Source organism: Pinus tabuliformis, chromosome 9 (genome assembly GCF_031772625.1).
Source record: "Pinus tabuliformis cultivar Carrire ecotype Pingquan chromosome 9, CPIR1, whole genome shotgun sequence".
Lineage (NCBI taxonomy): Eukaryota > Viridiplantae > Streptophyta > Pinopsida > Pinales > Pinaceae > Pinus > Pinus tabuliformis.
In genome coordinates, this window is record NC_142307.1 from 1,280,532,507 (window position 1) to 1,280,547,521 (window position 15,015).

Below are 15,015 nucleotides of genomic sequence, written 5' to 3' on the forward strand. Positions count from 1 at the left end.
ACTTAGGCTTCCTTTCACCTGCGCTGGGCGAGAATGAGCGAAATTCACATAGGGTTTGGGGAATATTCTTATCTTTTGGAGTCATCTAGAAGTTTCCCTCACTTATCAACTCCTATGAGCTCGAAAATGGATGAGGAATGAGTTAAGGTGCATCCTATCCTCTCATCCCTTCCTCCATGGAACTAATTCTAAGTATGGAAGGCCATTCAATGCCACCATTAATGACAAAACCTCCTTCATCTTCCTATAAATTGACCACTCATCTAAGTGATCAGGGGCTGGATTATGTTGAATTGTAAGGAGATAATGTTGCTATGAGATTTGGCTTTGAAGCAAGTATTGTGATGCTACAAGTTTGTCATGCTTTTGATGTGATGTGGATGGGATCCAAGCTGGAGGAATGGCTATGAATCAAACACCAATGGTTGTAATTCCTTCTTCTATCTAATAAAGTGTTTGAACCTTTTCCCATATGTTTGTATTGTTTCATAATGCTTATGTGTGTGAATTGTATCTGATTCCTTTCACTTATATTCAATAGATCGTATGCTTTGATCGGTTTTTGTCTTCTGTTGTGTTTACAGGGTACTTCTCAAGCAAATTAAGTACGGGAAGGAGTGACGGAATCGATACAAGGGAGACGAGAGGAAAGCGGAACTACAGGTAGGCCCTCTATCTTCTCATCTTATCTATTACTTATAGGAAAAGTCTAAAACACTTTAAATTGTTGTTCTAGATACAGCTACTTATCTAGGGAATTAGTATTTATCCGTAGATGCTAAATTCTCCAAAACAATGTCGTGCATCCTCAATAATGTTACCAATCCAAAGCACATCAGAAGCAATGGATTTCAGTGGTAAGTTCAATGAATGGACAACGCAAGGTGTCCAAAACACTTGTGGATATTTAGCTTCCACAATCATGCCAGCAACCTTGCAAACAAGTGCATTATCTGTAATGATTTGCACACAAGAATCAACACCTACATCTTCAATAACTTTAATAAATAACTCACCCATAAATTGTGCATCCTTGTATTCTCCAAGTGTATCCACTGCTTTCAAGAAAACTGGACCATTCAAGGAAGACACCATGAAGTTGATGATTGGGTGTCGTGCTGGATCTGTCCATCCATCAGAAACAATGCTAACCCCAGATGTTGGCCATGATGCTTTAATAGGCTCAAGCATTTTTTGCACCTCTTTTTTTGCCTTCGTCAACAATGTGGTTCTAAGCTTCTCTGAACCAGAAGGCACATACCATGATGGAGACCCGTGAGTTAGAGCTCGACACATCTCAATAAATAGAGGTGAGCGTGCAACATTAAATGATATGAAGTTTTGATAGAAAAAGAAGGCAATGGTGAAATCAAGTTCTTCCCGTTTCTATTTTTTAAAAATCTTGTCCATTGGACCAAGTGAAAATGCTCTTCTTTTTGTTGCTTGTCCACCAATAGAACTCTCAAATGGAAATTTGGTGGTGCCTTTCCTCAAAAATGGAAGGGGGTCTTCATTCTTGGTTTTTCTTGATTTTGCAGCCACATTTGCCATACCAACAGTGAACTCCTTTTCCATTTCTTTCCTCTTTTGTAAAGGAACAGCTTTACAAGCTCCAATTCCACAACCTGGTAAAGCCAACAAATGGCCTTTCACACAGTAATATGTGCTTTTGAAAGAAATGTCGCAAAAGTTGCATCTCCATTGTACATTGTCTCCTCCCTTCCCCTTGGTGCTTGTCCCATCCTCTCTTGTGACATATTTCCACAAGGGATATTTCTCAATGTTGTCTTTAGGTCCTCCTCTTCCCTCAACATTGCTTGCAACATACTCTGATGATATTGGGGGAAGAGGGGCATCTCCAATGGAGACATTCTTCCCCTTTCTTTGCCCCCTAACTGCTGCCCTTGATTGAGCCATGAATACTGTAAAAAAAAATAAACAAAACATGCACAAATTTGTAAAAAAAAATCATATACAAACTGTTGTAATAGAAATGCAAAAAAATAGAGATGAAATGCACTTACCTGGTGCTTGAATCTCCTTGCCGAACGCTCCACACCCTTAGCTCCTTGCTCCAAACCCTTAGCTCCTTGCCCACAGCTCAATGTATGCAAAACTAAAAGAGAGAAATGGTAAATGACTGATAGAACAGCGCGATTTTATGCCCGCGGGTTTCCCTTTTTTGGGATTCGAATCCCAAAATCGTGACACGTTGTGTCCTAACGTGACACGTGTGGGATTCGCATGTGTCACGTTAGGACACAACGTGTCACGTTCTAGGATTCGAATCACCATCGAATCGTGTCTGATTTGTGGGATTCGGACACGCAGGCCATTTCCAGCAAATCCAGTTTCATAGTGGACGACTTACTCATTACAGGTGTAGAGCATCAAATTCAAGAAAGTAAGAAGTTGTTGGAAGTTGAGTTTGAAATGAAGGACCTTGGGCTTATGCATTATTATTTGAGCTTGGAAGTTTGGCAGAAACCAAGTGAAATATATCTTGGTCAAGGAAAATATGTGATCAAGATTTTGCAAAAGTTTGGCATGATGGATAGTAAGCCCATGACAACTCCCATGATCACAAATTTGAAGAAATTGAAGAGTTCAAATTCTAGCCTTGTTGATCCCACAAGTTATCATCAGTTGGTTGCCTCCCTAATGTACCTGGTGAATACTAGACCTGACATATGTTATGCAATAAATGTCCTCAGTTAGTTTTAGTTGGAGCCATGTCATGAACATTGGGTAGTTTCCAAACATATCTTGAGATATCTACGTGGGACGATTCATCACTGCCTAAAATATGATGGCAATGAGATACTATTGTTAGGCTTTACAAACTCTGATTGGGGTGGCAATGAGACAGATGGAAGAAGCACTACCAGTGGTTGCTTTAGTTTGGGATTGTTATGATCTCATGGATGAGTCGAAAACAAGACTCTATTGCTTTGAGTAGTGTTGAAGTTGAATATGTTGCAACTTGTGAGGTTGGAAAAGAAGTTGTTTGGCTCAGGAAGCTTCTTACAGACCTATTTGGAGGACCAATGGATCCCACCATGATATTTTGTGACAACCAAAGTAGCATAAGGTTGACTAAGGACCCTGTGTTTCATGCTAGAACAAAGCATATTAATAATAAGTACCATTATATTAGAAGTTTGGTACAAGATGGGGTCATAAAGCTACAGTATATCTCAACAGATGAACAAGTAGCTGATATTTTGACTAAATCTCTTCCCAATAAGAAGCTTGAGTATTTGAGAAGCAAGCTTGGATTAGTTGATATCTCCTATTTGATTGAGAGGGAGAGATGATGAGTTGTTGTACCTTAGGCTAAACAAGCCTGTATGATGGTACTTAGGGTTGGTATCTTGGCAGGTAACCTAGATGATACCTAGATCCCTATTGGGTTGGAACCTTGGCAATAGCCTAGGTGATACCTAGATCCCTGTTAGGGTTGGTATCTTGGCAGGTAGCCTAGATGATACCTAGATCCCTGTTAGGGTTGGTGTCTTGGCAGGTAGCCTAGATGGTACCTAGATCCCTGTTGGGTTGGTACCTTGGCAGTAGCCTAGATGATGCCTAGATCCTTGTTAGGGTTGGTACCTTGGCAGGTAGCCTAGATGGTATCTAGATCCCTATTGGGTTGATACCTTGGCAGTAGCCTAGATGGTACCTAGATCCCTTGATGGGTTGATACCTTGACAGTTAGCCTAGATGGTATCTAGATCCCTAGCATTGTATATGTTGACTATGATACTCTTCTTAGAACATTTCAACTTGAGGTCATCCTTGTACCATTTGTACAATTATGAATACCTCCCTAGTTAAGAGGGAGTGTTGAAAATGTAACTATGCTCGATCTTCATAATTGTTATTGTACTTATATCATTATATATTTATTGTAAAAGTGAAAAAGAAGAAAAAGAAAATTATTTTTGAAGCATGGGTTTCATGCTCTTTTTATTTATCAACTAGGTCACATACGTTCTTCATGCTTCTAGGGTTTACTTGAGTCAAAAGAGTCCTTATCATATGTATAAGACCCTTCTTGGGCATTTGTATCATGAAAGAAAAATTTATTTTGAGTCAAGAAAGTCAAAAAGACCTCCATCACCAAGTCGGCCCTGCCTGTGTGAAGTTGACCCTGTGGAGGGCTATTCGACCCCATGAAAAGGCTATATATTGATGATGACTTCGACCTCTTTGGAATCCATCCATCACAAGTTCGATCTACAACAAGAAGAAGAGAAAGACAAGTGTGAAGGTGAAGAAAAAGAGCAAAATTCAAGGAGAAGAAGAAATCTGAGTTTTTGAGCCTCCTCTCTCTCACATGTGCGAAGTTTTTGGGGTTACTATGCGAGTTGTAGGGACGAGAATTGCAGGCAGAGTTGTAGACATATTCAAGAGGGCCAAAACCTTGACTGGATCAGATTTTGATAGAGTTGACCTTTGTTGACTTTGGGAGACTTTGACTCAATTGAAGAAGGATCTTTTGGAGGGCTGACTTGGTGATTGGAGAAGGTCTTGGTCTTGGTCATGGTCTAGAGGTCTTGGATGTCTCATTCTGACTTGGTTCTATAAGAAGAAGAAGAGTTTGACTAGGTTTTCCCCTTGGAGAGGTATTTTTCCCTGGCTTGGAGCCTATATCTTGTGTTCTCTGTTCTCTTGTGATCTTCATGTTTATATTTGATATTTGTTTGATGAAAGAAACATAATAAAAATTAATAAGAAGCCAACTAAAATCACAAGTTGTTATCAAAGTATGAGAAATCTAATATCATCTGTTAGCCTCCCGATTTCTCAACACGGACCCCATAAAACTCCTCCAAAACCCTCTAGGCCCACTGATAAAGAAATCTTGCTCCCATAACCAAGCTGTCACCAACCCTGGAAATCCATCGTAGCCGCATCATAAGGAAAACTGAAAATGGGGACATTACAAAAGGGTTTGATATGTTTTCTTAACAGTCTGATTTTGATAGAGTATTTTCTTATGATTTTGAGGAAAGCAATTTAAAAGAAAAACGCGTGGAAGAAGAATATTGTTTATTTGTTTAAATGCATCCATGTAGATGATATTTTTCATATTAGTAACCATAGTGGAAATTAAGATTGTTGGAGAGGAGAGCCTATATATGATATTAAACGTGAAATTTCTAAGGCTTATAGTACAAATTTTGAGGCCTTTGGTTAGCCTTATCTTGTGGATGAGTTGGCTGAATGAGGTGATGAATTCAGAAATTTTGCAGCCTTGTTTTCCCATGCATACTTCGAATTTATTTCAGTGTTTGAACTATGTTTATGACAGTGATATTTGAAAATATTTTCAGCCAATTTCTACCATAAATTAGTTCAATTTGGATGATAAAAGCCATCTACTTCTTCAGATTTATGTGATTTTTCAACTAGAAAGTGCATTTTTTATGCTAGAAATTGTTTCGGCTGCTAGATTTTGTTGTAAGGAAGAAAAAGTCCTTGCTTCTCTGTATAAACTAAGATTCTATTGTACTTACATTCACTGAAAACAAATCAAAGTCCCAAATATACATACCCCTGCTTCTCCTTGAATGGGTTCAAAGAGAAATCCAGCAACCTTGTCTCCATGTGCTGCAGTTTTAACCACAAGACATATAATAAGTAATAGGAGAATTACAAAAGTTCACAAAAACATGATGAACAAAGTATGAAAACAACAATATTTTGAAAACTAAATCCATTTGTTGTAGGCCAGCAAAAACAAATGTACTGCAAGTTCACCGTTAGAAATATAGAGGATTTGGAGTATACGTAATCTTCCAACCTTCAAACATAGATTTAAGAGAGTCAGCATCGCCAAAGTCAACTTTAAGGAGACCAGGCAGAAATGGACCAAACCCACGTGTAGCCTCATTGTCACAACTCATAGAGATTACAGCCGTAGTGCGGCCATGGAAACAGCCACAACAGGAAATAATAATAGCCTACATGACAAATACAAAACCTTTTTATTAGGAAGTAAGATGATAGTCTAAAGAACTCAAGAAAATGCTACAAGATGCTGGTTAAAAAAATATATAGAGCCTCGACACTTTTCCACAATAAGATCAATTCTCACTAGATGGAAAACAAGCATTACCCATAGTCCTTTATGAACATGATTGCCAACTATATGATTTTAAATAGTCTAGTACATGCAGCGAGGGTAGCATAAACACTAAAAAACCTTTTTCAATAATGAAGTGTTTTCCATATAGAATTTTGGATGAAAATCTTTCAAACACCCAATTTAAGTAAATAATTACCCTAAAAAGAGGATAAGATAAGAAATACGGAAACCTAACCAAAAGAAATATAGGATAGCCTTCATGAACCTCCTAGTAGTAGATTTTTAGAGTGCACAAAGAGTCATGAAAAACAGAAGTGGAGAGATAATTAAAAGTTCATATTTCTTATTTACATTGAGCCAACACATACTTCTCACAAACCATAAATGTGCCATACATAACATATATAGCACCCTTAGTAGGTTAAGGTGATTTAACCAACCTCTAACCTTAGCATTTAATACTACATTGATCACATGCCCCTAATATAAAGTAACCACATTATACAAATATTTTATTATTCCTAGCTTAAATAGTATTACAATTCCATCACTCCAACACCACAACCCCTTGAAAAACACATGAAAATATCTTTTTTTCAAATTTCCACCACACTTAACACAAATCATATTAAAAAAAAAATTACAAAGACTAAGTACAACTAAACAAAAAGATGACTACAAGATTTGATGATGTGAAGGCTGCATATGAGTCCACCTCCATTTAGTGAGGCATCAAGATAACCAAACACAATAGTCATTGGTTTTATAGGATAGTAACATGGTTACATGCCATGTCTTCAACTTTTCTTCCTCTCCACATCAATGTTACCAGGAGCAGCCACCCCCCCAAAGGCCTGTGGCCCCTTTGGATCCACGCTCTAAGTGAGAGCATCTAGGAAGCACCACTGGGATCACACTCCTTTTTATCATTTTACTTAAATTTTTAACATTACAATTAATTGTTTCAAGATGTCTAAGAGTGGTTCCAACCTCATCAAACTTCATATGGCGAAAGAAGAATTCCATATCCCATTCAAAATTCAATACACAGCTTTCATGATTTCAGGATTGAAACATTTTCATTGGATTCTATCACACATGTAGAAAATTTTGAGGGTGTTGAAAATGTAGCAAGTAAAGGTCTTTTGGCTTGTGCCTAAGCTAGTGAAGACCTCGAATTGTCTTTCTCTTAGTATGAGTTCGAGTTCATAACTTAGACTTCAGTTAGGATGAGTTTATTTCCAGTTTACTAGAATAATCTTCCAGATAGCATGTGTAGAGTTGGAGCTTCAGTTACGCGGATTCTTCTTCTATTTGACTACAGAACGAAGTGGCAATTACAAGTTCAATTAGAATGAGTTAGTCTTCAATCTTGATTGAAGTGTGAAAATTCCTTAAACCCAGGAATCCCTACTGCAGCAACTGATGATATTTCTCCTACTTGTTAGATTTACATGAACAAGTTATTTGAAGTTTCCTACGGAAAACATAGAAATACATACATTGCAACCTACACCATTTAAATAATGCCGAAACAAGAAACTGAACAATAGAGAAAGATACATAGAAATGACAATTATTGTTGGACAAACGTCCCTAGAAAAACCCAATGCGAGGAAACCAATGCAGCAGATCTGAGGGTTTTTATTATTAAGCTAAAGTATTTCTAAATACAACTACTGGATGCCTTCCCGACACTCTAGTTACAGAGAATATCACTTGGCAAAAGAAATTAGTGAGATTACCTCACTCTACACTGCAAATTGCGGCTGATCCGGCAGCTGAACCAACGAGTTCCCCGGCTACTCAAGCACTGACCCTATTGGGCCTACATCGGCCTCTAAGGCACTACGTCACCTCTATTGGTGATCGATTTGCTTCCAAGAGTTGATTCCAGTCCTCCCGGCATAGAAACATCAGCCTCCTCAACAAATTCAGACTTCTGCATGGATGGCTTTTCCGTTGCTTTGCGTGGGGCTTGTGTGAGCCCTTCCTGGCTCTGCGTCACCCTCTCTAGCCTCTGTGTTGCCTCCTTTATGTGTCTCTCTGCTGAGTATTCTTGGCTCCGGAGAAGATCCTCCAGCCAAAACTCCATGTGCCCCTCTTTGTGTGATCACTACAAATCATTGCGCTACCTCTAGGTTCAACAATTCGATCTGACTGATCAACTCACTCTGTGTTTTCCAAATGACCCTCAAGCCTCCTTAAATAATCTTCTCGTTGACATTCAACGGCCCAGATTAGAAGCTAATCAATGGCTAAGATCATTTCTGCTTGATCCTCGTCTTCTTCTGGAAGTCACACCCATAGTTAGATTAATACCCATTAATTATTTTATTTTCCTAAGTGTAGACTTAGGATCCCATTAAAAATAATTAATTATTTTAATAAAACTGTCTCCCGGTGGAATTTCCCAAAATGATTTCTGGGTACTTTGAAATACATGTGCCCAAGCCTCCCTGCAAAATTTGAGACTTCGAGCACATCTGATTCTACCAGAAATCAACACTCCCTCTTAGTGAGGAATGTGCTCTAGCAATCCTTCCCACTGAAGCATCACCCTGACTTCAAAACATCGTCCTCTGCGTTGTTGATGTCTAACATGTTGTCCACCAACTACTGCGTTGCTGCTGCAACTGTATTGTTGCTGACACTACCACTGTCAACACTTCATCTGTACTACAGCTCCCTCTAATTTTCTGCATTCGTGCTGCTACTGGCACTGGCACTGCCAACTGCATGTACACTGCAAACCGCTACTACTACTGCATCAGCAAAGCAAAAACATCCCAAATTATTGAACAAGTGTTCAACATAGATGCATCTCGATGCTGAAGCTCTGACTGCTGCTAGTCCCACGCTATCCCTCTGAAGTCACTACGTTGCTGCTACAACTGCATTGTGCCTCCCTACACTGCTGCAAGTCTACAATACGCTGCTCAGACTTGGCATTCTAGCCACTGCATCTGTCGCTCCAACACTCCTCTGCACCAACTCACACTGGTCCATCCTGCTACTACTGATTTGGGCTCCTAGGACCTATAGCAAGGAATTGATCCGAAAGGTGGGCTCCTCAAGGATCCTGCCTATCTATAGCTCTTTTGAACTACAGCTCCAAATCAGCGCACCTCCCCCCTAGAGGTATCTCGGCTATCATGGGAAGGCATTTCTCAATATTTTCTGAAGGCCCCATCTTCCATGAACTTCACATCTCGTCGAACTACTACCTTCCTGCTCCCTGGAAGATAGATTCTATATGCCTTAGTGTTCTCACTATATCCCACTACATATCATTTCTCTGCAGATTGATCTAACTTCTTCCTCTTCTCCTCAGGTATACGGCAATATGCTAAACTCCCAAATATCCAGAAATGACTAACTTCAGGTGTCTTCCCGATGAAGACTTTCTCTAGAGTAATCTTGCCCAATGCCCTACGAGGAGTTCTATTCTAGACATAGATTGTCATGCTGCATGCTTCTGCCCATAGGAATTTTGGCATATCCTCATCATACATCATAGCCCTAGCTACTTCCACGATAGTCCTGTTCTTCCTTTCTGCGACTTCATTCTGCTCCAGACTGTAAGGAGTTTTCCACTCTCTTATGATGCCCTCCCTAGCGCAAAAATCGGTGAAGTCCTTGTCAACATATTCTCCACCATTGTCTGAGCACAAGACTTTTATTTTCTTTCCAGTCAGATTCTCCACTAGAGCCTTGAACTCTTTGAATCGACAGAAAACCTCGTCCTTGGTTTTCAGAAAATAAATCCAAATCTTCCTGGAATGGTCATCGATGAAGGTGATGAAGTATTCGGCACCACTAATAGCTTTTGTGGACATCAGTCCGCAGATATCTGAGTGTATCAATCCTAGTACACTCTTGAACCTATTTTTACTTCTAGGAAACGCTGCTTTGGCATACTTGCCTAGAGCACATCCTCTGCATACATCATCTCGTTCTGTACTAAGATCTGGAACTCCTGTCACAGTTTTCCTGAGAATTCTCAGAGCCCCATGGTGCAAATGTCCCATCCTTTTGTGCCATAGTTCATTCAAATCCTTGTCTCCATTACTGTCTATCAGTGCCATTAGTGATTCTAGCTGCAACCTGTACAGCCTGTTAATTCTGATTTCGATCTGTACTTTCTTTTTCTAGTTTGGGTGTTTGACGTATACTTTCTCCTTAATGAAGAAAACATCATAGCCCTTGCTTTGAAGTTGTGATACGGAAAGTAAGTTCATCCCCAGTCCTGGCACATGCAGCACATTGGTAGCTCGGAACTGCTCTCCTGTTTCTGTTTGAAAAACTATGGTACCCTTCCCTACTGGAGTACACTTTGCCTTATTCCCCATGGTGATCTAAAAATTCATTCTTTCCTCCTGATAATCTGAGAAACATTCTCGGATTCCTGTCATATGCCAAGAGGCTCCACTGTCTATATACCATACCCCTGATGATGCAAAGCTTGCTACGCAAGCAACTTCTTCTTCCAATTTGGAAGCTAACATAGAGAAATCGAAATTTCTATCTCTTGTGCAATTTTCTGAAAATCTACACGAGTCTCCTGACGTGGATGCCTTTGCATTACAATCGTGACCCATAATTGATTTTCCCTTCCTATCTCTGATTACTTGCTCTAATACCATGTGAAAATTTCTAAACAGAAATTCTATTACTACAGCAACTGATTTATTTTGCCTACTTATTTTCCACTAAGTTATTTACGAAATTCCTTTAGTAAATATTAAAATAAATTCTACTGCAGATATCACGCCATTATACAGAAACAAACACATGCACAAGAATCAAACACATCAACACAGTTATTTTGGACAATTGTCCCCGGAAAAACCCAATGCGAGAAAACCAGTGCAGCAAAGGAGGCTTTTATTAATCAACTTTCCTTGAGTACAACTAGGGTGCCAAACTGGCTTACCCAATAAAGATAACCACAAGGCAGTAATACCACAAACTCCTCTAGCGCTTCTCCTAGGATCAGCGTCAGTCCAGCTAGCCTCTGCGCAGCTCCCAGACCCTTTGCGTCAGCACTCTGCGTCACTGCGTCAACACTTGGCCTCTCTGTGTCACCCACGCAGGGCTTCCAATCACTGCGCAATCCAACTACCTCTGCATCTTTCTGATTGGCTCTGCGTCTGCCTCTCTGATCTCTGCGTTTGTCCTCCGGCACTATCCCTGCCTCTCTGTTATGTACTCGCTGCCTCTCACTGAAATCTAGTCCTCTAGTTCGAATTTCTCAGCAAGCCCTGCGCTAGAAATCAAACTGACTAGTCTCCCTTAGTATATATCCAACTAACCCTCAAGTCTTCTCTTATACTTTTCATGTTGATGAATCAACAGCCGAGATTAAGTCCCTAATCAACGACTAAGATTAAAATAGACTTGATCCTTATCTCTTAGAAGCTTCTCATCCTTATCTTTATTAATAACCATTAATATTTCTTACTTTCCTATGTTGAGACTTAGGAACTCATTAAAAATATTAATTATTTTAATAACTCCTCATCCAGATGGAATTTTCCAAAATGATTTCTAGGTCTTGGAGATCTCATGTGCTTTAGCCTCTCCACCAAATTTCATCGCTAGAGCACATCCGATGCTATCACAAATCAACACTCCCTCTTAGCGAGGAATGTGCTCTAGTAATGCTCCACCACTAAACATCACCCTGATCATCCTGCACCGATAGTTGTGCTGATGCTTGGCCTGCTGCCCAACATACTCTGCATTGTTGCCTCCTGTACTGTTGCCCATGACTCTACCACTGCCACTGCTACATCTGTACTGCAGCTCCCTCTGCATCTGTGCTGTCACTGGTCCTTCCCATCACTGCATCTGCACTGCAACTCCCTCTCAAATACTACATCATGTTGCTCATAGCACTGCAACACCTGATATTTATCCATTTCTGCTACTGAAATGGATTCTTCACCATCCCCATCTTCTCCCTGAAATAAGCAAACTTGTTCTCCTGTAGGAGTGTAACTCAACTGCACAACTCCTCGTTGGACACAATCTCTGACAAAGTGACACCGAATATCAATGTGGTTTGACCGATCATGAAATACTGGATTCTCAGAGAGCTTGATGCAGCTCTGCTTATCACACATGATCCTGGTCGCTTCCATCCTTCTTCTGAATAGGTTTACAAGAAATTTTCTAAGCCATATGGCTTCGAACGACGCTATGCTAGCGGCCATATAGTCTGCTTCAGCTGAGCTTAGAGCTACAGATTTATGTTTCCTACTGCACCAGGAGGTCATCCCTGATCCAATGTTGAAACAGTACCCAGAGGTACTTTTCCGATCTACTGAACTTCCAGCCCAATCTGCATCAGTGAACCCACTCAGTCTGATATCATTGCTTCTGGTGTACAAGAGTCCATAATCGGCTGTTCCCTATATATATCTAAGAACATGTTTGGCTGCTGCCGAGTGCACCCTCTTCGGTTCCACCATGAACTGACTGAGGGTGTTGATAGCGTAACAAATGTCTGGCCTGGTATTGACCAGATACATCAAGGACCCTATGAGCTGCCTGTATAAGGTGGGATCAACATCCTTGTCTTTTGATGCATCAATTTTCTTCCAATTGGTGATCATTGGAGTAGCCATAGGCCTACAGTCCTACATCCTAAATCTCTTCAGAATTTCTGTAGCATATCTCCCTTGTCCAAGGAAGATCTCCCACTTCTTCTGCCAAATTTCCAACCCCGGGAAATAATGCATCTGTCCCAAATCCTTCATGTCGAATTATGTGGCTAGATTCTTCTTGCAGTCCTCAATGAGCCTGGATGATCCTGTCAAGAAGAGATCATCCACATATAATACTAGGATTAGAGGCTCATTCTCTACAACCAGATAGTAGAGATTTGGATCTGCGTCACTCTTGACGAACCCCATCTTCTGCAAGTAGCCATCAATTTGACCATACCATGCTCTAGGTGTCTGTTTGAGCCCATATAAGGCTTTCTTCAATCTGCATACATGAGACTTCTTCTCATGTGTCTCAAAGCCTTCTGGTTGTTCAATGTATACTTCCTCTTCTATCACCCTGTTCAAGAATGTTGTTTTGACATCCATCTGATGAATCTCCCATCCCATCTGTGCTGCAAGAGATATCACAGTTCTGATAGATGTATACCTGGCTACTAGGGCTAAGGTCTCTTCATAGTCTATTCCTTCCTTCTGAGCATACCCCTTAGCCACAAACATGGCTTTGTATTTTTCCACACTGTCGTCTGCAGCGTATTTAATCTTGTAGATCCATCTCGAACCTACCACTGATTTGTCCTAAGGTCTAGGCACTACTTCCCAAACATCATTCACGATTATAGAGTTGTACTCCTCTACCATCGCATCCATCCAAACTTGATGTTGAGTTGCCCCCTGAAAATTGGAAGGTTCGCCATCCTAAGCTACTAAGGCCTGATATATATCTGGTTGTCTTCGTTCCCTTTAATTGTTCTGGGGTGCACCAATGAAATCTTCTGCATCCCGCAGAATCTGTTGGAGTTCCCAGCTCGTTCTTCCCCTGGTAGTAGGTGCATCTGTTAGCTCTTCCTCTTCCTGTGATTCCTCCTGTTCTGAAGGAGAATTCTTGGTACTGGCTTCCACTGGTTGAAGTGGTTTGACCAACAGCTCATCTTTTGACTGCTCCTCGAAAGGCATTTCTCGAGATTTTCTAAAGGCCCTATCTTCCATGAACTTCACATCTTGTCGAACTACTACCTTCCTGCTCCATGGAAGATAGATTCTATATGCCTTAGCGTTCTCGCTATATCCCACTAGATATCCTTTCTCTGCAGTTTGATCTAACTTCTTCCTCTTCTCCTCAGGTATACAACAATATGCTAAACTCCCAAATATCCTGAAATGACTAACTTCAGGTGTCTTCTCGGTGAAGACTTTCTCTGGAGTAATCTTGCCCAATGCCCTATGAGGAGTTCTATTCTGGACATAGACTGTCGTGCTGCATGCTTCTGCCCATAGGAATTTTGGCATATCCTGATCATACATCATAGCCCTAGCTGCTTCCACGATAGTCCTGTTCTTCCTTTCTGCTACTCCATTCTGCTCTAGATTGTAAGGAGTTGTCCACTCTCTTCTGATGCCCTCCCTAGCGCAAAAATCGGTGAAGTCCTTGTCGACATATTCTCCACCATTGTCTGAGCGCAAGACTTTTATTTTCTTTCCAGTCAGATTCTCCACTAGAGCCTTGAACTCTTTGAATCGACAGAAAACCTCGTCCTTGGTTTTCAGAAAATAAATCCAAGTCTTCTTGGAATGGTCATCGATGAAGGTGACGAAGTATTCGGCACCACTAAGAGCTTTTGTGGACATCATATCTGAGTATATCAATCCTAGCACACTCTTGGCCCTGTTTTTACTTCTAGGAAACGCTGCTTTGGCTTAATTGCCTAGAGCACATCCTCTTCATACATCATCTCGTTTTGTACTAAGATCTGGAACTCTTGTCACAGTTTTTGTGAGAATTCTCAAAGCCCCATGGTGCAAATGTCCCATCTTTCTATGCCATACTTCATTCAAATCCTTGTCTCCATTACTGCCTATCAGTGCCATTGGTGATTCTCGCTGCAACCTGTACAACCTGTTACTTCTAATTCCGATCTTTACTTTCTTTTTCCAGCTTGGGTGTTTGACGTATACTTTCTCCTTAATGAAGAAAACGGCATAGCCCTTGCTTTGAAGTTGTGATATGGAAAGTAAGTTCATCCCCGGTCCTAGCACATGTAGCGCATTGGTAGCTCGGAACCGCTCTCCTATTTCTGTTTGAAAAACTATGGTACTCTTTCCTATTGGATTACAGTTTGCCTTATTCCCCATGGTGATCTGAAAATTCATTTTTTCCTCCTGATAATCTGAGAAACATTCCTGGATTCCTGT

At 40.5% G+C, this 15,015-nt stretch overlaps 1 protein-coding gene across 2 annotated transcripts in view; it reads right to left on the reverse strand.

The window, feature by feature from the left end:
- Window positions 1-15,015, reverse strand: part of DELTA-OAT (ornithine-delta-aminotransferase) — a 175,279-nt gene that overhangs the window by 57,558 nt on the left and 102,706 nt on the right. For both annotated transcript variants that reach the window (XM_089445879.1, XM_089445880.1), the window contains exons 4-5: window positions 5,807-5,966; window positions 5,558-5,613 (exon numbers count right to left, since the gene is read on the reverse strand). In XM_089445879.1, the coding sequence (XP_089302005.1) occupies window positions 5,558-5,613; window positions 5,807-5,966 (216 nt within the window). The remainder of the gene's footprint in view (window positions 1-5,557; window positions 5,614-5,806; window positions 5,967-15,015) is intronic.